Source organism: Carassius auratus, chromosome 13 (genome assembly GCF_003368295.1).
Source record: "Carassius auratus strain Wakin chromosome 13, ASM336829v1, whole genome shotgun sequence".
Lineage (NCBI taxonomy): Eukaryota > Metazoa > Chordata > Actinopteri > Cypriniformes > Cyprinidae > Carassius > Carassius auratus.
The window spans coordinates 5,611,603-5,633,903 of record NC_039255.1 but is presented as its reverse complement, the minus strand read 5'-3'; the positions used below and the strand labels follow the sequence as shown (position 1 = coordinate 5,633,903).

The window sequence follows — 22,301 nt, the reverse complement described above, 5'->3', positions numbered from 1 at the left end:
TTTATTTTTTGGTAAATTAATGTGACAGAACAATAGAGAATGGAGTGTTTTATGAGACTTTCATGAGCCCACCCCCCAAAAAAGAAAAGATAAGAAAAACTGGGCATTGGAAAAAAATGTAAAAAAATAAAATAAATAAATACAATTTTGAATAATACATATATATATATATATATATATATATATATATATATATATATATATATATATATATATATATATATATATATATAATTTAAATATTAAATTGAAATGTTATTTTAAACAAAAAAGTTTACTTAAAAAAGTTTACTTTTATATTTTTTATGCTGCCTAGAGTATCACATTGTTAGCTTAGCAACACGCTAACATTTCTTCCTGTCCATCTTCACAGCTTCTGCGTGTGGACCAAGATAAAGAATGCAATATGGATTGTTCCGGAGCTTCTCGCAAGCCACTGTGTGCATCAGACGGACGAACCTTCAGTTCCCGCTGCGAGTTTCTTCGTGCAAAGTGCAGTGACCCTCAGCTGGAGGTCATACGAGGGCCATGCAAAGGTCAGAGTTCACCAATCAAACTGTTTCTGGTTGGCCTGAAGCCCTTTGTAGGTCAGGGTCGAGGTGGGCAGGGTTAAATCCATCTGGGGATAAATGATTCTTTGATGAGACAGAGCGGGAATTTGCAGAGCACAACACATTGTCCTCTATGACACTTCAAATTGTACTCTTAAGAGGCATTCACACTAACTGAGATTTGAAGCAACCTGAATTGAGTTGATGATTTGACGCAACACAAATGATGCAGATTTAACCTTATTTTCCTTATCAGTGCATCCTAAAAAAAAAAAAAAAGTTGTAATGTTTTACAAAAAAAAGCTTTCATCAAATATAAAGTAACGCATTTAATTTCTACATTTAATAATATGTTTCTTTTAATTATATATTAAATATTACATTTATACATTTAATAATAATAAAGTTGAATAACATAAATTCAAATAAAATGATCCAAAATTTATTGACATACATTTTATGACTTTGAAATGACTTTTCATTACTGATGATGTAACGAAGGCCACATTGGCAGAAAAGCGTAGCAGTATATACAAATATACAATGACTGATAAAAATGAGTTCAGTTTCACTAAAAACATAAATTTGATCTTTGCTAAGATCTTGATGGGGATCTTGCCTGTGTAAAAATAGTGGTGCATTCATATGTGTAAGAGATTGGTGGTTATTTGTAAGAATGGAAGACCAAACATTGTCAGTAACCATAGAGGTCAAAGGTCAAATGGGTCACAAACACTCTCATTGTATTGGGCTCGGCAGGAAGACTCTTGTGCCCTGTTTTCTTTTCAGTATATACATATATTTATAGGTTAGCATTTACCTTGTAAACAATCTTTTTCACTGAGTTCCTTACTTATCCTCTTGTGCCATCCCTTGTGCCAGGTAAATAACTGTGCCACTCAAATATATGTACATACAGAGATACATTACAACCTGCCGGACCATCAGCTCATACAGAAAGAGATCTGCAGGAGTTTGAACACTGGAATGGTATAGAGATTGTGATGACTCCAGTAGGACAGTTGTTTTAACTCACAACCACACACAGGGATCCAACACTTCTGAAACATCTTGAATGATTCTGTGTCTGAGGGGTCACATGGCACTGCAAAGAAACCAAGTCTTATTTCCTGCTTCATTTACTTTCACCATTACCATTCTTTCCTTTCATCTGAAAAAAAGAAAAAGAAAAGAAAAAACACCCATGCCACATCAGTCAGAGAGAGAACGCCAGAGGACTGGTGTGTCGGTTTGAATTGAATGCACTCACTTTCTGCGGACTCTCTGTTTTCTATATTACACTGACACGACGAGCAGAATAGCGACTGTGTGCTTAAAGTGGAATACTGGGAAATAAAGTTTTAGGCTATATATAGAAAAGAGAACGGACAGAGCCTGTGAACAAATGAATCATCGAGTTTATGGTACTTTTCAAGATCTCCAAAGCAGACGTGTCGCATTTTATAATCCTTACTCACTTTTAACTACTTAGCTATTTTTTTTTTTTTTAGTTTTTGGTTTTTAGGTTACAACAAAATATGTATTGACTGGCCAAATAGGAACACGAGAATCTGTATTTTTTGGCCATATAATAACATATAGTAATATAATATAATAACCATATAATATAATAACCATAAGATGGTTATATAGTTTTTCTGACTTGCTGGATTTACCTGTGTTGTGTCTCCAGATACGTCCAGGTGTGTGGCCGAGAAGAAATACACAGAACAACAAGCCAAGAAACTCTTCCCACAGGTGTTTGTACCTGTCTGCAATCCTGACGGAACCTACAGTGAGGTGTGAGATGAACAATATAACGACAGAACAATAAAACTATAGATGGATGGATGGATTGTTGTTGGTTAGAAGTGGATAATGTACACTATTAAAAATGTTGGGTAGTTTCAACCCAACTTTGGGTCAAATATGGAATAACCCAACTTTTGGGTTAAAAAATGAATTAAAAAACTGTACCCAACAGCTGGGTTAGTCCATATCTGACCCGACGTTGGGTTAAAACAAACCCAGCATTTTTTTATATTATATTTCATATTTTAAATTTCTCAATATTTCTGCCTCTCCATCTCTCTTTTTTCTTTATCTGTGCTGTGTTCGACGAACAGGTTCAGTGCCACAGCTACACTGGTTATTGTTGGTGTGTGAACCCCAATGGCAGACCCATCAGCGGCTCAGCAGTAGCCAATAAGAAACCTCAATGCCAAGGTACCATACTTCCTCTGCTTTGTTTTTAAATATGAAGTGATGAACTGAAGTTATTTAAAAGAGAAATCTCTACGTTGATGACACAATCTCAATGGTTCAGAACATGATAGTTGTTTAGGAATATAAATCGACAGAGAAATGCTGAAACTCAGCATCTAAGCTCCTAGAAAGCAGTATCTAAGACAGCGATAGCAGTGTGAGATGCCAGAACAGAGCTAATCCTAATCTGCAGAAATGTTCTAGCATAACAATACCACATAACCAAAGCCACATGCAGTAAACTAGCATTAAACACAGACTCACGCACAAAACTGAAACTCTCACTGCAGGCCATGGGTTCCTGGATCATAACATTGTTGGCATGGCTTTGTACAACCACCACAGCTTCACTAGAAAAGGACCAATTAGATTTAATTGCACATGCAACAGCTTAATCATTTAGGTCTGGGGGAGCATCACAAAACAAATGCACGTTTGGCAGGCAAAGCGGCCGAGCACAAACATTCTTGCTCTTTTACTCCAAGACAGTGTCATATGGCTTTTACCCCCTGCAGTCGCCATAACATTATCATGTTCCTCTGTAGAGGCTTAATACATAATTTAAAAAGTAAGTCCTTTCAAATGAACCATTCCTGGAAAACTTTCTCTGATCTGTGGGACATATTTGAATGTTATAGTCCAGTTTATTAAATTCTAGTTGTAGAATTACTAAAATGCAAGCTTGAGTAACCTGTGATTGTCCTGTTGATTTTTAGGGCCCAAGGGTGGTAATGTAAATCCAAAGGAAGCAGGAAAACCAGGTGAATATCTTTAACGATATGGTAAAGACTTTCATGAGGGACAATCTACACTGGCAGCTACGTTTTAATGTCTGTGTGCATCTCTATTGCAAGTTACGGCTTGCCATTCTAATATTTTGTGAATTGAGAGTACTGAAGTTGCTTCAGGGCTGAAAGTAAATGGTCATATGGTGGAGTCGTTAAACAGAGAGACGCTGTAATAACAGCCTTTGCTTTTCACAGTCGTTAAAATGAATTTGAAGGGCTTCAGAGTACTGCACTTCACCTGGACGTCGTTTCTCTTCTTTCCAGATGAAGAGCTTTCTCATGCACTACTAATACCACTGATTCGCTCCTTTCACATAACAGCACAGTCCACCTGATGTCTAGATCATTACCCTGTTTTTGGTTCCTTTATTTTGAGTTAAAAGAGGAATGTCCTTTTCAGGTTAAAAACTCAGCTATGGGAGATGTAAAGATTTTTGTTGAAGTTTATTTCTTAGAAGTCATTTCTTATTTTTGTATTGATAAAAAAAATAAATAAAAAAAAAATAATAATAATAATAGGATTTTACTTCCCAAATGGCAGATTTCAAAGTAAACCTGTAGAAAAAGAAACAAACTGCAAATACCAAACTCTTGAAATCATTCACAACTATAGTTTCCTGTGCTTTTCATGTGGTGAACATTATTTTGTAAATGCAGACACTGAAAAAAAATTTCAAAAAAAGTTTTCCTCTTTATTTTTTTCTTGCATAAGTACTTAAACATTCTTAAATGAAGACACAATAACTTGAAAAACAAAATGACATTGGATAACAAGTCTTGTTTCTGAAAGATTAAGTAACTTCACATTCAGAAAGAAAAAAAGGTCTGCCAATGGGATAAGAAAAATAAACTTTTTCCCCTTAAATTAAATTACCATGTTGGCATTTTTTTCCCCCTTTCTTTCAAGACTTATTGTTCCAAAAGAAAAATTTAACATCTTAAGTAATTTTGTTTCAGTTTTGCAAAATGTATTTTGATTAAAAAAATGTTTAGATTTTTGCAAACTTACCGAGGAAGGAAATGGCAGTGGAGTTGCAGTTGCCTTTATAGGCAGTAGACAGCAAGGCAGCTTACTAGGTTTTAGAACAGATCCATTGTCAGAAGTACGGCTCGGACAATAGTGCACTACGCATCATGATGACCTGGTTTCACATATTGGGTAATTTCCTGATCCCACGCATTCTCCTTCTTTTGTTCCATTTTCTGTCACTTTTGGGCTGTCCCATCAAATAAATGGCAAAAAGCCAAAAAAACACTGATCACTGATGTGTTGAGCTACACTGAAATTTTGGAGTCATATAAATAACAGGGTCGAATCTCATAATACTTTATCACTTCATCAGGGTGCTGACGGTGGCTGTTCCCCAAGTTCCTCAACTTTTTTCCCAAGGATTTTAGTAGGGAAAAACACCAAGAGAGAAGGGGCAGTTTATCTTCTGCCCTCTGATGAGTTAATGCTGACCCTGCTGAGGTTAACCACACCTGCGGCTCTCAGCGTTTTAGATTCCTGTGGCCAAAGCGCCTAGCGATGTTCCTTCATCCCCATCTGCACACAACACGTCCCCTCTGTCTGTGTGCGTGTGTGTTTGCGTGTATTCTCTAAATGCAAAAGGGAAAACCACTTTCCGTACCCCTTTGACAGATGTTCATTCTTGCTTTAAACGTCAGTGCACTTCATTTTGTTATATTTCATACTGCATCTCAAGTAAATGTGTCTTGATTTAAGGAAGTTTAGATGTTTATATTGGAAAAGAAGAGAAAAATACTGAGCAACACACAAACGTTTTTTCAGCGCATGCAAGATTATTGTCTTGAAAATTTCTGCTCTGATTTAAGAATGTTTTAGGCCTTTATTTGTCAAAGGGTGCAGATGTTTACTTACATTTGCTTGCCAAGTTTTAATTTTTGATGCTGTTTTGCATATACGTATCCATATTTTTGCATTTACAGACTTCTATATTTGAACTACACTGCACTTTGTCTTTACAAGAGTGTGTTTCATGATGTCAAGCAAAGAGATTGAATGTTTAAACACTTTTTTTCTTTCTTTCAGTGAGTCAGTTATAACCACTAAACCTTGTTAACCCTTTATCTGCCTGTTTGTGCTCCTCAGTTTATCCTTCTTGGTTTGATTTTCTTTCTCCATTTCACTAATCTGTCCTGGCCGGGCAATGTGCAAATGCATCAAGGCTCATGTGATGTGACTGTCTAGATTACAATTGTAATTGTAGTTTCCTTGCAAATCTTCTCCATTCTAAATGCAGATCCACCAGTGATTTTCGAGGTGGAACCCCAGCCGTCCCCTGATGAGGAAGGTGAGTGTCAATGAAGCTTTTAAATGCCGTCTAGGTTGAGCGTTCACTAATATTAGGTTTATTTGTGTGTGTTTTAGAAATCATCTCTAGGCACCCCACACTCTGGACACAGGTCTGTGGCCGACCAAACAGGAATAAAACATGTGAGTTACCGACAAACATCTGTTATCACTTTTCAACACGAAATACTAACTGGGTCAGACTGGTTTTGGTATTTAGGAGAAGACAGAAAATCGTCACATGCTAACAGTTTTTATGTACTTACTCAGTACACAGTGGACTTTTGAGTATCAGCTTTGTCTCTTGATGTGTCTGCTGAAAATACAAAAACAGACAAATGAGACACTCGATGACATACAGAACGATTATGGAGCTTTAAAATGCTTTAATATGAATAGTATAAATTAGATATCCTGAAACTGAATGAATTTGATGAGAATTGTTTGAGTTCGTATTGAGATCTATAACCTTTTTTGCAGACTTTTGAGAAAGAAATCTGATTTTGTCATTTTCTTTTTGCGTGGCCAATCATGCTCATGGTCTGAAGAGTTGAAGCGATGCACTTCTCAACTTTATCTCAGATGAACTCGTGCGGGACATTATTGTGGAGAGGATAGGTCGGATCATCTGATTTTGGAATAATTTAATGAGAAATGATTAAGAACACATTGAATTCCTTAAATTTTAATAACGGTGTCATGTCAAATCTGAGGAAAGTTTCAAACTATTAAAATGTTTAAGATCTATTCTGAAACTAAGGGAAAAACATGGACAATTTATATAAACATCTGAGAAGCTTTTAGATCGTTATTTTTATTATCATTTGCATAGTATTTATCAATATTGTCAATTTGTTTGTTTTCATTTTGTCATTTTTATTCATTTTATATATATATATATATATATATATATATATATATATATATATATATATATATATATATATTCTATAGTTTAGTTTCTAGTTTTAATTTCAGTAATTGTAGCATTTATCTTATTTCTTTTGATTAGCTGCCAGGGTAACATTTGTTCAAAGTTTTTAATCTATTTTTATATATTTTTTTCAATTACCAAACATTTCTTTAATTAGTTTTAGCTAACAATTAAGGCCTAGTTTTAAGAAAATAGGAAACAGCTGAGATATTATTCTTTTTATTTAATTCTGTTTTTTTATTTTATTAATTAATTTTATTACATAATCTAATATATTTGTATGGGAATAGAAAGACAAAGATAGATACATATCTGTAAGTATTGTGAAATTGTTGCTATAGCTGCTCACACACACACACACACACACACACACACACACACACACACACACACACACACACACGTGAAGATCCAGCTCACTGTGGCATTCAGCCATTGCTGGAGATGTTGATCTAATAAAAGAATCAACAAAGATGTCATTAAAACCCAACTGGGAAAAAATGACGACAAGAACTCAGTAACAGATCCAATTCTGATGACATTATTACATAGCTAGTGTGTGTGTTTCCTAATAGACTCATTTGTGTGTGTGTCTATGTGTGTGTGAATAGGTTGATTGTAAAGTTCTCTTGATTAACATTCAGTATAACGTCCGAGAATGCTGATGGTTTTGATTACGGCTGATTCGTTGAGGTCTAAAGGGTGATTATCGCTATTCAGAGAAGCTCAGAATAGAACTGAACGAAAGACAGACAAAGAAAAAATGTCTCTTGGTTGAAAAAGATGAGAAAACCCATGGCAACATTTTCTAAAACAATGTTCACATGAAGCCAAAGACCTGACAACATGCATTTGCTAAGATATTCTCTCTCCCACATCCTTTTATGTTATCCTCTTCCTCTTTTTTAAGTTATCTTTTTTTTAAGTGTTTTGTTGCGCATTTGCTAAGATGGTTGCTACGGTGTTACCATGGTGTTTATCATGGTTACCAGTAGGGATGCACAGTGCACAATTAAAATAAACCCAAATAGTGCAAAGCTGTTCCAAGTGGTATTTAGTGCAGTGCTATAGCAGCAATGTAGCAACACCCACAACGCCCTAGTGATGCTTTAAAATAACTCAAATAAAAAAAAAAATCTATTACGGCTGTCGCAAATAAAGTGAAAATAAAAATAAAAAGTGTCCTAGATCTGCTTATATTGCACCATATTTCGCTTCAGTGTGCACTCTCGCAAATTCTTTCATCATAACACACCACAACAAAGTGCAAATGTACGTGCAATACAAGTAAGATATCTATTTAGCAGTGTAGACAGCTTCAGTGATTATAACAGGATTTTTTAGAAAGTGCCAAAACTCACGCTAGACTGAAATCAGTGATCATGTTTTTTAAATGTTCTTTGCCTGGTTTCTGTATATAAATTATTCGCTGAATTAGTAACTTATAATATGTTTTATTAAACTGTAAAAACTTTAAATAAAATTGTATTTGTATTACAAATACTTTATGCCATGACATCCACCAACACTAACATCACAATACTTTTAGCCTTACCCAGGAGTTGGGTCACCCTCCGCCTTTCCACAGAAAACATAAGAAACCACATATCATCTCTCTCTTTCTCTCTCTCTTTTACACACACATGCACAGTTCATTTAACATAATCTTTCTTATATTAGATCGGGCGGCTCAAAGCATTGCAGGAGAGCTCTGTTGTGGCACATGAGATGATTGGTTCCTGATGCAGAGAAATCTCATGGCTCAAAAGGTTGTGCTCCATATGGATCATTCATGCTTTTTTCGGTCTGTCGTTGTGTCTCATGCAGGATTGCAAGGAAGCGCTAAGATGCCACTGTTTTCCCAAAGCAATGTGTTTTATGCAGCAACACTCCGTCTAAGGTCATTATCTTTATTCAAAGACACTGCAAATGCAAGCACTCGGAGACAATGTGTAAATATTTATTCTGGTTGAGCTGCAGGAGCCCTATGCAGTCATTAACTTCTTAATGTCATAAACATTACCTCACCGTCCAGTCAGTCTTTGACTTTACAGGCAACGTTCTTGTATGAAAACACTATAACATATTTCCAATGAGATAAAACAAATTCAAAATATAACCATGAATATTTGAAAGCTTATTTCTCAATAAGGGAACATAAGTTGGGGAAATGTTCAAATGGTGATTGCATTTAATTAACTGAATTCAAGTTTGATTTTTAAATCAACTTAATCATTTTTTAATTTATTATTAATTCTTTAAACATCAGACAGCATTCACGTTGTTTTAACCAGCCAAATCTCACACACAGGATAATTTATATTAAATTAACACAGTGTTTCATTAAAGGTAAAAAAGTACAGAAAAATGAACATTTATGCATTTAATTGATTCGTTCAACTGCCAATTCAATTTAATCAATCTAGTTAAAATGTAATTACATAAAATGTATTAAATGAATTGAACTAATTTAAATGTATTTTTTAATTATTTTCACATCAGACCGCATTTACATTCATTTAACCATATGAATCACGCTCACAGGATCATGAGATATCATATTTAATAAATACAATGCTTATCTATCAGTATAAAATTCACACATATTTTTAAAATGGCATTTAAACATTAATTTGTTCAACTGCCAATTAAATGTCATTAACTGGATTGAAATGTAATAATACATTTAAATGTAGAAAAATAAAATAGTTTTAAATGTATTAAAGGTTGATTTATTAACACAAAAATGGGTAGTAATAATAATAATAATAATAATAATTATTATTATTATTATTATTATAAGATATAATAATACATTTGAATGTAATAGATTTTAATTTATTATAAATGCTTTTAACATTGGACATCATTTACTTGTATGTTCTTTTATCCAGCTGAATCAGACACACAGGATCATGGGATATCATATGCAGTGAAGGATGCATCCTTCCGAAATCATAGAGTTGAAGACATTGTAGTACACAAGATATTAGTCAAACATTGGATTTATTACTATTATTATTTTAGACCAAGCTTGTAACATTCTCTTCCTCACAAGCTTTTGTGCAGTGTGGGTTGTATGTACTACATTTACGGAAGTTTCAAGGAGAAGGTTTTTTTGGGAACTATTTTTCTGGGCACTGTCTCCTTTCATCATATGGAAACACATATGCTTGTCTTCTCTTCAACACAGAGAACACTGACACTTACTCATTCATATTGTGTCTCTTGCATTATTTGACTCCTTTCCTCTGCCTCACTTTACCTCAGCGACCTCGTGTGATCAAGAGAAGCTGTTAGCACAGGAAGAAGCAAGACAAAATAAAAATGGAGCAGTTTTTATGCCAGATTGTGCTCATGGTGGCCTCTACAAACCTGTTCAGTGTCATCCCCCCACCGGGTACTGCTGGTGTGTCCTGGTGGATACTGGACGGCCCATACCTGGCACATCCACAAGGTAATGCATTCAATATAGCATTTAAATATATATTTTTTTTAATTAATAACAATAATAATAATAATAATTCTCCAGGACAACTACTAGGATGTTACTGCAGCATGACTTTTAAAGGAATAATTAATAAAAATGAAAATTTACTCACCCCTCAGGTGAGTTTCTTCATTGCAACTGAATTGGAGAAATGCTCACCGATGGATCCTCTGCAGTGAATGGGTGCCGTCAGAATGAGAGTCCAAACAGCTGACTAAAAAAAAATCACAATAATTCACAAGTGATCCTCCAGTTCATCAATTAATATCTTGAGAAGCAAATAACTGTGATTGGAGTAATTGTGTGGATTATTGTGATGTTTTTATCAGCTGTATGGACTCTCATTCTGACGGCACCCATTCACTGTTGAGAAAGCAAATTTCACTAAGTCGGTTCCGATGAAGAAACAAACTCATCTGCATCTTGGATGTCCTGAAAGTTTTCAGCATTTTTTATTTATTATCTTTAAGTGTACTATTCCTTTAACATCAGTTTTAACAAAATTTTATTTTAAACACTTTAAAATACCTCTGGCGCCTTAAGGAAACACATCTGTCCTTATTTAGTTCTCAAAATACAACTTAAGCAGTTTGTCTCTATTGAAAGAAAGCCCCACCACTTCATCGGTCGACCTGTTCTCTTACAGTTTATCTAATATAGCACACCTGGGGCAGGTCACATTATTCGACTTACTATAGGTTACAAAACTCTCTGGGGGGCCAATACTTGGCCCAATCTCATTCACAAGTGTGTTCACTTCTCACTGCTGCGTGTGCGCACTTGGATGGGTTAAATGCCTTAGCAAATGTCACGACTTTCACTTTTCAGTCTCTTTTAATATTTAGAGAGCTCCTTTATGCTCTGCATTCATTGAAAAAGCTAAATATACTAGCAAATCATTCTGATTAAATTCTAACAGGTGGACTGTTCAAGCAGACCAATCACTCAATGTCTCTTCAAGAGTATTTCTGTTATTTTAATAAAATCGAAAATATTTTTCTTGACATTGGTGGATTATTTTAGCTGTTGGACTCATCACAGTGTAAACAATACTGCTTTGTTTTCCCTCTCATTCCTTCTGGTCTTTAGAATCGAACAACCAAAATGTGATGGAAACGCCAGACAAAACAAACCGAAGGACCATTACAGGAGCAGACACCTGCAGGGTGAGCTTAACTCTCTACTTATGAGCAGATAAAAAAATATACATATATATTGTGCAAGGTTTGCTGGAGAGTGACTTAACACTAGCCAGAGGACTATTTATAGAAAATAGGTTGAAAAAAAGAAAAACAACAGCTTTTCACCAAAGAGTGCATGAAGGAAATAAATAACAAAAATGTAATCAAATATGTGTCTTTTAATAGGTGCACTATTTATTTTTGCATATTTTTGTTTATCACTTTTTATTCTTTCTTGCACAAAGTAAACAAAAAAATTTGAACAATATAACATTGTGTATCTATATCTATATGTTTTTGCATGTGAGCTCAGGTATGTGTGTGACATTAAGAGTCTTAAACCATCTCCTGGTTTCCCACGACCCTACGGTCTGCCTAGACGACAGATGTTAACAGATCATCTCACTGAGGAAAGGGGAGGTAGAAAAGATAGATTGCAATTGATAGCATGAGACTACGAGGTTGACAAGGAGGAATGAGTGTGGGGGAGTGGCTGTGATGAAGAACAGAGGAAAAAGGAGTGAAGGGCAAAGATAAAAAAAAAAAAAAAAAAACAGCAAAAAGGAAACAAGGGAGTGACTTCCACATCCAGCTTGAATGAAGTCGTTGATTAGATTTAAATGAATAGGATCTGCAGTATAACAACTCTGTATGTGGACTATGTGATGTTTGATACTTACATATTGATTATTATTTTATAAAAATAAATAAATAAATGCACTACTGTTCAAATGTTTGGAGTCAGCAATATATATATATTTAAGAAATTACCTTTATTCAGCAAAGGCACATTGGTTCACATGGTAACACATTGGTTCTACAACATAAAAAATCATTACCACCCTAAGTTTTTGAACTGTATATAATTAATGAACAATGAATTAATGAAGAATATTAATATCATGAATTTAAAGATTTTAGCACCGCTAGCATCTGTGAATTTCCAATAAAAAAAAAAGAGTTTGATTTACTTCAAGTTCATTCAAAGTAAGTATTTTTAGAAGTACCCTACTCTAAAAGAAAAACACCATAGAAATGTCATGGGTACTTTTCTGTTAGTGTACATACATGAGAAATATGCTTTGTCTGAGTCCCAAATAACAGAATGTGGAGTAACCCTGGTCAGACTTTGACTAATAGGATTATCTACATGCTTTAATTAAGATAAAGTGGTGAAATAGGCAACAGTGAGTGAGGTGTGAGAGAGAGAGAGAGAGAGAGAGTGTGTGTGTGTGTGTTACTTTGCTATATTTTTCTTGGAATCAGACAAAACCTCCCTTTGGAAATGTCTTCAAAAGTAAAGGGATTCATAAATACATTGGAAAAATCGTTCAGTGTGGGAGCAACAGTCTTTTTTTTTTTTAACGAGCTCATTAATTTGTATACTACCACACTGATTTATGTAACAATATACAACATTTTAGATTACAAAATGAATTAAATTGCTAATACTCACTGATGTTTGTGATGTTGATGTCCCTCAGTGTGATGTCACTTCCTGAATGATGATGTCATCAAGGAACAGACTTTTGTTATATAAAGGTATATTACGAAAACTCCCACACTATCAGAAAAAGGGACAGTACCCTTTCGAAAGGTACATATTGTGCCTTATTTACCCCTGAAGGTGCATATTAAAGCCTTAATGATAGATATCAGTATAAAGTGCACATTTTAGTACCTTTAGTACCTTTTGAAATGGTAGCATCAGCAGCCCAGTAACAACTTTTTTTTTCTGAGAGAGCAGTATGGAAAGTTATGTTAAGGACAGTAAAAAACCAAGAAACTGATGACACGTGAAGAAACACGATGAATGTTTTGTAATATATAGCCAGTTTTTCTTAGTGGATAGTATCACTCTGCACCCAAAATTTAATGCCGTTATTTTAAATGTACTTCAATGTTTAATTAATCTGAGATGAATATTATACCACATAAATCTTTGAACATGTGGCACAGACTAATTGTAATTGCTGATCTCATTCTCTACTAGACTAGCTTTGTGACCGTGCACTTTGGTAAACATGTCTGTTCCTGAGGTGTGTGTGTGTGTGTGTGTGACGTTCAGGCTGCCAGCAGCATGTGTACAGGTGCTGTTGTGTGAGCAGATCTCTGGTCACGGCTGGTTAATTGTGGTGTAGAAGGGGGGCTGATGGGGTCCGACGGCTGCTGGCAGCTAAACAGCCACAATCCACAGCCAATACCGCAATTCTCATGACTCTGCTGCAACTTGAGAGTTTTTATATAAGTTCCACAAACTGCAGGATTCTGTGTAGCGCTACTGAAATGTTGTAAAATGCAGGATCTGGATGGCTTTACTCAGTGAATCCTCAATCAGCATTTAAATTAGCTGGAGAGTTCATACAAATGTCTGACTGTTTTTAGATTTTTCTAAGTTGAAGTATCTAAAAAGAATAGCTCTGTCTGTAATCTTGCAGGTTTAACAGAGCGCTGCAGTCATGAAGTATTTTTGTAGGCCAATCTGGAATCTAGCATCACCCTGGTTCCCTCGACAGCAACTCAGTTGGATTATTCTGTTGTTTTGGGGATTTTGCAGAAAATAAGCTCGATGTCCAAAACAGTTTATGAGCCTTTCATATTCTATTCATCATGATAATCTTAGATTAGCCGTATATAATAAACGTAAGCTATAAACAAATTACACTTTGGTCACATGACTTAATGTTTTGGGCAACAAAAATATGCCAATCCTGCAGCATTGAATTGCTTAGAACATACATAGAGATATCATATCATAATACCTGTCAAAAATCAAGCTTATTTTATTTTTATTTTTTACCAAATCACACAGCCTTATATTTGACAAGTTATATGTAAGCTGTGTTTTCTTTGCAATGCAGCTCAAACTCTATAAATTCATACTAAAACAGAACCTGAAGACACATTAAAAATGGCATTTTCTGACTAATGTAAAATGCCAAGAGCAAAAAGAATTCTTAAAAGGTTTGATATGTGTGTTATCTATGACACACACACACCTGTTCACGTGGACCTCCGCATGCCTTTACTTCTTACACCAGAGAATCTGTTGCCTCTGGACCTGACCATAAACAGACCAGCATGTGAAGACTTCTCCTTACAAACACACTTTCCCTTTCTTGATCTTGCTTTATTTGGACAGACAGCTGGATTTGAGAAAGAAGGTGTAGGAGTGTGTTAAACTCCCTCGGGTTTTTCAACAGCCAACATTAATATCTAAAGAGCAGGGTGGCCAATATACGTAACACAAGCTACTTAAAGAGACTGACAAAGATCTGCTCAAATAAAACAAACTTTTTACACCAGATTTACTTAAAAGAAAGTTATTCACAAAAAATTACAGTCTACCGTGATGCATTAATGCTTTACTATGTAAATGATATATTTACATAGTAAAGCATATAATTTTAGTATACAATCACAGTAATATGTACATAGATTCTTTAATATTTCTTCATTTATTTCATGGTATTAAAGCATTATGGGGATCTTAACTAAAGTCAATTGCTTCCTATAACAGGGAATGTCAAAATCTCAAAAATATTAGTTCAAAGTTATATGGTCTTTAATAATGTTCTCAAAACATTAGCAAAACATTTTTTATTTATACATTGTTCATGGAATGTTTTTTTATTCTCTGAAATGTTTTAGCTGGACATTCATCAAACATTTTTTAAATGTTACTACTTGTTACAGACTGTTAGAGAACATTCAAAACTAACATTCCCATAATGTTTGCAAAATAATCAAATATTCAATAATGTTGGCAAAACATAATTAGAAGATATTTTTGTTAGCTGGGTTCACTGTCATGAAAAAAAAAAATCCTACAAATACTGTAGGCTTCATTTATTATGCTTATGCAAAATATAATTTCTGGGCATGTTTTTGACAGGTTTGTGGGTTTCTCTCAAAGATCCACAGACAGCAGTCTCCACAGAAAGCTAACTTTTAACTGTGACCATAAACCTAAATCCTCTGTTTGATTGGCAGCTGTCATCTTCCTCAGACAGGTTAGGGGAGGTCTGATTTTTACGACAAGGCAATGCAGAATCTCTGAGCCATAACATTGTTTAACTCCCATACTCTCCACTATTTTCAAGTGCAGTTGGTGTAAAACCGTCTGACAGCTTTACATCTTCCAACTGTTTATTGGGCCACCTATGGCGCCAGTACCTCAAATAGCCACTAATGTGTAGCAGTATAAGCGTTTATTGTAAACCTGTAAAAAATGCACTTAGTGCATATTTTGCATACTTAATGAAAAGTACCATTCTGACATTTGAATGTTTGCTAATTTATTCCTGTGATGCAAACCTGAATTTTCAGCATCATTACTCCAGGCTTTAGTGTCACATGATCCTTCAGAAATCATTCTGATGTGCTAATATGCTGCTCAGGAAACATTTTTGTATTATTATCAATATTGGAAACAGTTGTGTCGCTTTTGTGGAGCTTTGTTCAATTCTTTGATGAACAGAAAGTTCAAAAGAACAGCAAATGATTGATTTATTTTGTATGTTTGAAATGACCAAAAAAAAAAAAAAAAATCCCTAATAAGGCCCGGAGAGTGAGGTAATTACCCATGAGGTAATTCAGTCACAACAGCTGTTTATGAGGTTTCATAGCTGATAACCTAAGGGTAAAATGTCATATAAAAAGATGATATGTGTCCTTTAATCTTTTTCGCATGCTATTTAGCTTAATAAAATCCAATGAGAAAAGAAAATTTATAACAGTTTATGATCGAAAGTGAAGTATAATTTAAAGGAATAGTTCACTCAAATTCATTCAGAATTCAATCATGTTATTCTAAACAGTTAAAGGCCATAACTCATTTGGTAATTTTAGCATTTTTTTTTTTTTTTCAGGATGTCCTGGGGAGAAGAAGACAGAATTTCTTACGAGCGTGTTGGACGCATTGTCCACAGACATGGTCCATGCTGTAACTGACCCGGCCTCTGCTGGCAGGTAAACAAGAAAAGACAAATGTAGATGTAATGGACCGGGTTTTTAAAATGAACTGACCCTATACAGTGTGGAGTAAAATCATTTTTATTTTTTTTGTTCATTAGCTGACTGGAATAATTGATGCTGCTATTCAGGGCCCAATCAAAAGGCAGCAAATGAAAAACATAATTTAATATATATATATATATATATATATATATATATATATATATATATATATATATATATATATATATATATATACAGTACATGCTGCACAGGCATTTATCCGGAAAATCATGTGCATGTAAACACCCATGTTGGATTTTTCCTTCATCCAGGATGTTGGAGCCAGACCCCAGTCATACTCTGGAAGAACGAGTTGTTCATTGGTATTTCAGTCAGCTTGACAAGAATTCCAGCGGCGACATCGGAAAGAAAGAAATCAAACCATTCAAGCGTTTACTACGCAAGAAATCCAAGCCCAAGAAGTGTGTGAAGAAATTTGTAGAGTACTGCGACATCAGCAATGATAAGGCCCTGTCTCTACAGGAACTGATGGGCTGTCTGGGTGTCACTAAGGAAGAGGGTGAGTCTCTCTGTTTCCTGATGGATGGCTGAGAAATATCTACAGTTTATACTGCATCAGAGAATGCTGGGAATAATTCGATTTGAAATGCTAAAGGAAAAAAAGAATGAAATGCATGGGTTTGCAACATATACTACTGGTCAAAAGTTTGGGGTCATGATGGCTTTTTAGTAAATTTTGTAAGTCTCTTTTCCTCACCAAGGTTCACCAATGCATTTATTTGATAAAAAAATCATTATTTCAAAAACTGTTGTCTCTTTGAGTAAAAATTTATTCCTGTGATGCAAAGCTGAATTTCCATCATCATTACTCCACTCTTCAGTGCCACATGATCTTTCAGAAATCATTTTGAAATGATGATTTGCTGCTCAAAATAATACTTCATATTATCAGTGCTGAACTGTGACTTAATTTCTCATAATATAATTTTATTTTATTTTATTTTAATCTGTTCTATTAGAATTAAAACAGGCATGTTTTACTTTTTTTAAAAGATGATATCAGTAGATTCACAGCATTGTCTTTTCAGTAGCATTAACTCAGGAATGGGGAGATACTAAGCTATTGTAGTTTTCAGCCTGAGAGACTGTGTGGTCATTTTAATGGCCAATTAATGGTTTGATTACTTTCTCAGAAAACAACCTGTATTGCCGTCATGTAATGTAATGGGGAACAGGTTTATATAACTTTCTCTTTGGTGTTTTCTCAGGGGCAAAAACAATTGAAGGCACATCATCTTGTAAACTGGTGAGTTAATGTCAGTAGCTGTTAACATTCTCAACATGCATTCCAACCTTCTCACTTATCCTTTTTTACAGAGCAGTAGATTGAAACCAATTACAAATTACAAATGCATTTATAAAGTAAAAGCCATTGCTTTAAATAGCATATTCCTCATTCTCTCATCTAACTTTCTTCAAATCCTGTCAAAGAAGCAAGGCTGAAGTGGCCGCAGCAACTGTTCCCGCTCCCGTCCCGCAGATCCTGCCCCACCAAAACGACGATGGAAACCATAGTCTTTGCACTTTGTACTTTAAAACAATGTAAATTCACTTTGTAGAAAAATAAGGTATTTAAACAGACTGCTGAATATGTGAATGATGTAGTTAGCATTTTTTATGTCCTTACAATAAACAACAAAAAGAATAATAATAATTTAACACATACAATGTATGTGTCCTCTGTGAGTCTAAAATAAGTATACTTTTCTAAGTTGTACAAGTTGTATTACATGTTGCATTTGTCAAGGCCATTTTTTTTTTTTGTCAAGATTTTTTTTCCTTTCTTGTCTACTTTCTGAATAGTTTGTAATGCATCTAAACTGATATTACTATTGTTATTATTATTATTATTATTTTTAGAAGTTTCAACTTAGTTTTTATACCAAATCCCAACTACTGCCTGAGCTAGGAATTATTACAGATTGTAGTCCTGTACCACACATGAAATGGGAGACAGTTCATTTTGTTGAAAGTACTTCATTAGCGTAAAAAATAAAGAAGTCTTTTATAATATTTTGTATTTTTGTTATTGCAAAACTGTGTAAGAGTACATTGTATTCACTGAATCTGCATGCATGAGCTGAGGAGGAAAAACAAACAAACAAAAAACATTCAATTAGTGACAACAAGTTTTAATTTGAGATGCACGTGTAGATTCTTGATTCTGTTATTCCTTCATTGTCTTTGAACAGAGCTTAGAATTTCCATTGGTGACCTCAAACTGACCTCATTCTTTTACCTCTAGGTGTAAATTATGATAAGCAGATCTGGTGCTAGATACGTGAGATAAGATTCAGCACTTTGTGGTTTTAACACTGCAGGGAATGTAAAGAAGGGGATTAGTTAATGATGTTTCAAAGATGTCAAAAGAGCCCAGCTACTACCTGAACCCTCCTGCATTATATCCAGAGTGCTTCCCACACTTTCAGAAATAAAAGTACAAAAGCTGTTACTGGGACGGTACCAGGTTTTCACATCAAAAACCCATCCAATTACTACTCAAAATTACCCCAATCACTCTTCAGGGGAGATCCACAGTAAAAACGGCTTTCTGGGGGGGGTAAAAAAATTTTTTTTGGTGGGGTTCCCCTGTTAAAAGTCTCTCTGTTTCCTGATGGATGGCTGAGAAATATCTACAGTTTATACTGCATCAGAGAATGCTGGGAATAATTCGATTTGAAATGCTAAAGGAAAAAAAGAATGAAATGCATGGGTTTGCAACATATACTACTGGTCAAAAGTTTGGGGTCATGATGGCTTTTTAGTAAATTTTGTAAGTCTCTTTTCCTCACCAAGGTTCACCAATGCATTTATTTGATAAAAAAATCATTATTTCAAAAACTGTTGTCTCTTTGAGTAAAAATTTATTCCTGTGATGCAAAGCTGAATTTTCATCATCATTACTCCACTCTTCAGTGCCACATGATCTTTCAGAAATCATTTTGAAATGATGATTTGCTGCTCAAAATAATACTTCATATTATCAGTGCTGAACTGTGACTTAATTTCTCATAATATAATTTTATTTTATTTTATTTTATTTTAATCTGTTCTATTAGAATTAAAACAGGCATGTTTTACTTTTTTTAAAAGATGATATCAGTAGATTCACAGCATTGTCTTTTCAGTAGCATTAACTCAGGAATGGGGAGATACTAAGCTATTGTAGTTTTCAGCCTGAGAGACTGTGTGGTCATTTTAATGGCCAATTAATTGTTTGATTACTTTCTCAGAAAACAACCTGTATTGCCGTCATGTAATGTAATGGGGAACAGGTTTATATAACTTTCTCTTTGGTGTTTTCTCAGGGGCAAAAACAATTGAAGGCACATCATCTTGTAAACTGGTGAGTTAATGTCAGTAGCTGTTAACATTCTCAACATGCATTCCAACCTTCTCACTTATCCTTTTTTACAGAGCAGTAGATTGAAACCAATTACAAATTACAAATGCATTTATAAAGTAAAAGCCATTGCTTTAAATAGCATATTCCTCATTCTCTCATCTAACTTTCTTCAAATCCTGTCAAAGAAGCAAGGCTGAAGTGGCCGCAGCAACTGTTCCCGCTCCCGTCCCGCAGATCCTGCCCCACCAAAACGACGATGGAAACCATAGTCTTTGCACTTTGTACTTTAAAACAATGTAAATTCACTTTGTAGAAAAATAAGGTATTTAAACAGACTGCTGAATATGTGAATGATGTAGTTAGCATTTTTTATGTCCTTACAATAAACAACAAAAAGAATAATAATAATTTAACACATACAATGTATGTGTCCTCTGTGAGTCTAAAATAAGTATACTTTTCTAAGTTGTACAAAGTTGTATTACATGTTGCATTTGTCAAGGCCATTTTTTTTTTGTCAAGATTTTTTTTCCTTTCTTGTCTAATTTCTGAATAGTTTGTAATGCATCTAAACTGATATTACTATTGTTTTTATTATTATTATTATTATTTTTAGAAGTTTCAACTTAGTTTTTATACCAAATCCCAACTACTGCCTGAGCTTGGAATTATTACAGATTGTAGTCCTGTACCACACATGAAATGGGAGACAGTTCATTTTGTTGAAAGTACTTCATTAGCGTAAAAAATAAAGAAGTCTTTTATAATATTTTGTATTTTTGTTATTGCAAAACTGTGTAAGAGTACATTGTATTCACTGAATCTGAATGCATGAGCTGAGGAGGAAAAACAAACAAACAAAAAACATTCAATTAGTGACAACAAGTTTTAATTTGAGATGCACGTGTAGATTCTTGATTCTGTTATTCCTTCATTGTCTTTGAACAGAGCTTAGAATTTCCATTGGTGACCTCAAACTGACCTCATTCTTTTACCTCTAGGTGTAAATTATGATAAGCAGATCTGGTGCTAGATACGTGAGATAAGATTCAGCACTTTGTGGTTTTAACACTGCAGGGAATGTAAAGAAGGGGATTAGTTAATGATGTTTCAAAGATGTCAAAAGAGCCCAGCTACTACCTGAACCCTCCTGCATTATATCCAGAGTGCTTCCCACACTTTCAGAAATAAAAGTACAAAAGCTGTTACTGGGACGGTACCAGGTTTTCACATCAAAACCCATCCAATTACTACTCAAAACTACCCTAATCACTCTTCAGGGGAGATCCACAGTAAAAACGGATTTCTGGGGTGGTAAAAATTTTTTTTTGGTGGGGTTCCCCTGTTAAAAGTCGCATTCCAGGAGCTAAATAACACGTTATTGGGGATACTTTAACCTGCGGACATGAAAAATATCCAGCGGGAACCGTAAAAGTACAAAACCAAAGGTACCTTTTCAAAAGATACAAATTTTTAAGATAAAGGAACTAATTTGTAAGCTTTAGTTTAGGCACTAATATGTACTTTCAATGTACCCTTAAGAGGTAAATAAGGAACAAATGTGTACCATCTGAAAGGGTACTTTATTTTAATTATGATTTGGGGTGCATTAATAGTACAAATTGAGATAAGCATCTAAGTTAACATAAGCAGAATCCACAATTGCTTCTCAAGAAATTCCTATATCGTACATTGCTCCAAAATAATAACCAGCTTTAATAATAATAATTATATATATATATATATATATATATATATATATATATAATTTGCATACCTATTCATGTGCATCTGTCTATCTATCTGTATGTCTGTCTGTATGGTATAGGTGGGCTGTTTGTGTTTGTGTGTGTGTGAGCAGATTTGAGGTCAGTTGACCCCTCAGAGCGCACCTGTGGTTGTTTTTAAGGCCGGCCGTTTGTTGTGACACACCGGAGAAATGCCTCAGTGTCTCTGTCAACATGACCAGCATCCCTCAGAGTCACTTGTATGACGCTCCCCGACACAGATCAGGTTGCTGTCAGGTGCGTCACCCGCTCCTTTCTTTTCAACTGCGTCATCTTGACATTCTCTCCTTCCTGAACTTAGTCTTGTTTTCCAGTCAACAGATAAGTGTTGCGATCCACATCTGGACAAATGCATGTTCTATAACAAACAAATGATGTCACTTATTTGCCCCTAAAGGGTACATCCTTAATGGTGCTTAACCTTAATGTTTGTACCTTTTTTTTTCTTTTCTGTGTGAAACCATATGATGGCAGTCAATATTAATTCATAATTCACTGATAATGTTTCCCAGGCTCTCAAAACTCTTTAGGGAAATTTAAATTTGCCACTGTGAGAAAAAAAACATTATTTTAGACCAAATAAGATTATGAGCTCTGGAAAATTA

The 22,301-nt window shown here is 34.7% G+C and overlaps 1 protein-coding gene across 4 annotated transcripts in view; it reads left to right on the top strand.

The window, feature by feature from the left end:
- The window catches only part of LOC113112420 (SPARC-related modular calcium-binding protein 2-like), a 29,676-nt gene extending 8,998 nt beyond the window's left edge, over nt 1-20,678 (top strand). The window contains exons 2-14 of one of the 4 annotated variants that reach the window (XM_026277983.1): nt 374-536; nt 2,245-2,351; nt 2,678-2,777; nt 3,533-3,577; nt 5,869-5,919; nt 5,997-6,062; nt 10,123-10,309; nt 11,432-11,508; nt 16,395-16,494; nt 16,815-17,062; nt 17,772-17,809; nt 19,872-19,909; nt 20,095-20,678. In XM_026277983.1, the coding sequence (XP_026133768.1) occupies nt 374-536; nt 2,245-2,351; nt 2,678-2,777; nt 3,533-3,577; nt 5,869-5,919; nt 5,997-6,062; nt 10,123-10,309; nt 11,432-11,508; nt 16,395-16,494; nt 16,815-17,062; nt 17,772-17,809; nt 19,872-19,909; nt 20,095 (1,221 nt within the window). In that variant the 3' untranslated portion in view covers nt 20,096-20,678. Of the gene's footprint in view, nt 1-373; nt 537-2,244; nt 2,352-2,677; nt 2,778-3,532; nt 3,578-5,868; nt 5,920-5,996; nt 6,063-10,122; nt 10,310-11,431; nt 11,509-16,394; nt 16,495-16,814; nt 17,063-17,771; nt 17,810-17,994; nt 18,573-19,871; nt 19,910-20,094 lie in introns of those variants that run through there. The other 3 variants (XM_026277982.1, XM_026277985.1, XM_026277984.1) reach the window with 3 other exon arrangements.
- The last annotated feature ends 1,623 nt before the right edge of the window (nt 20,679-22,301 follow it).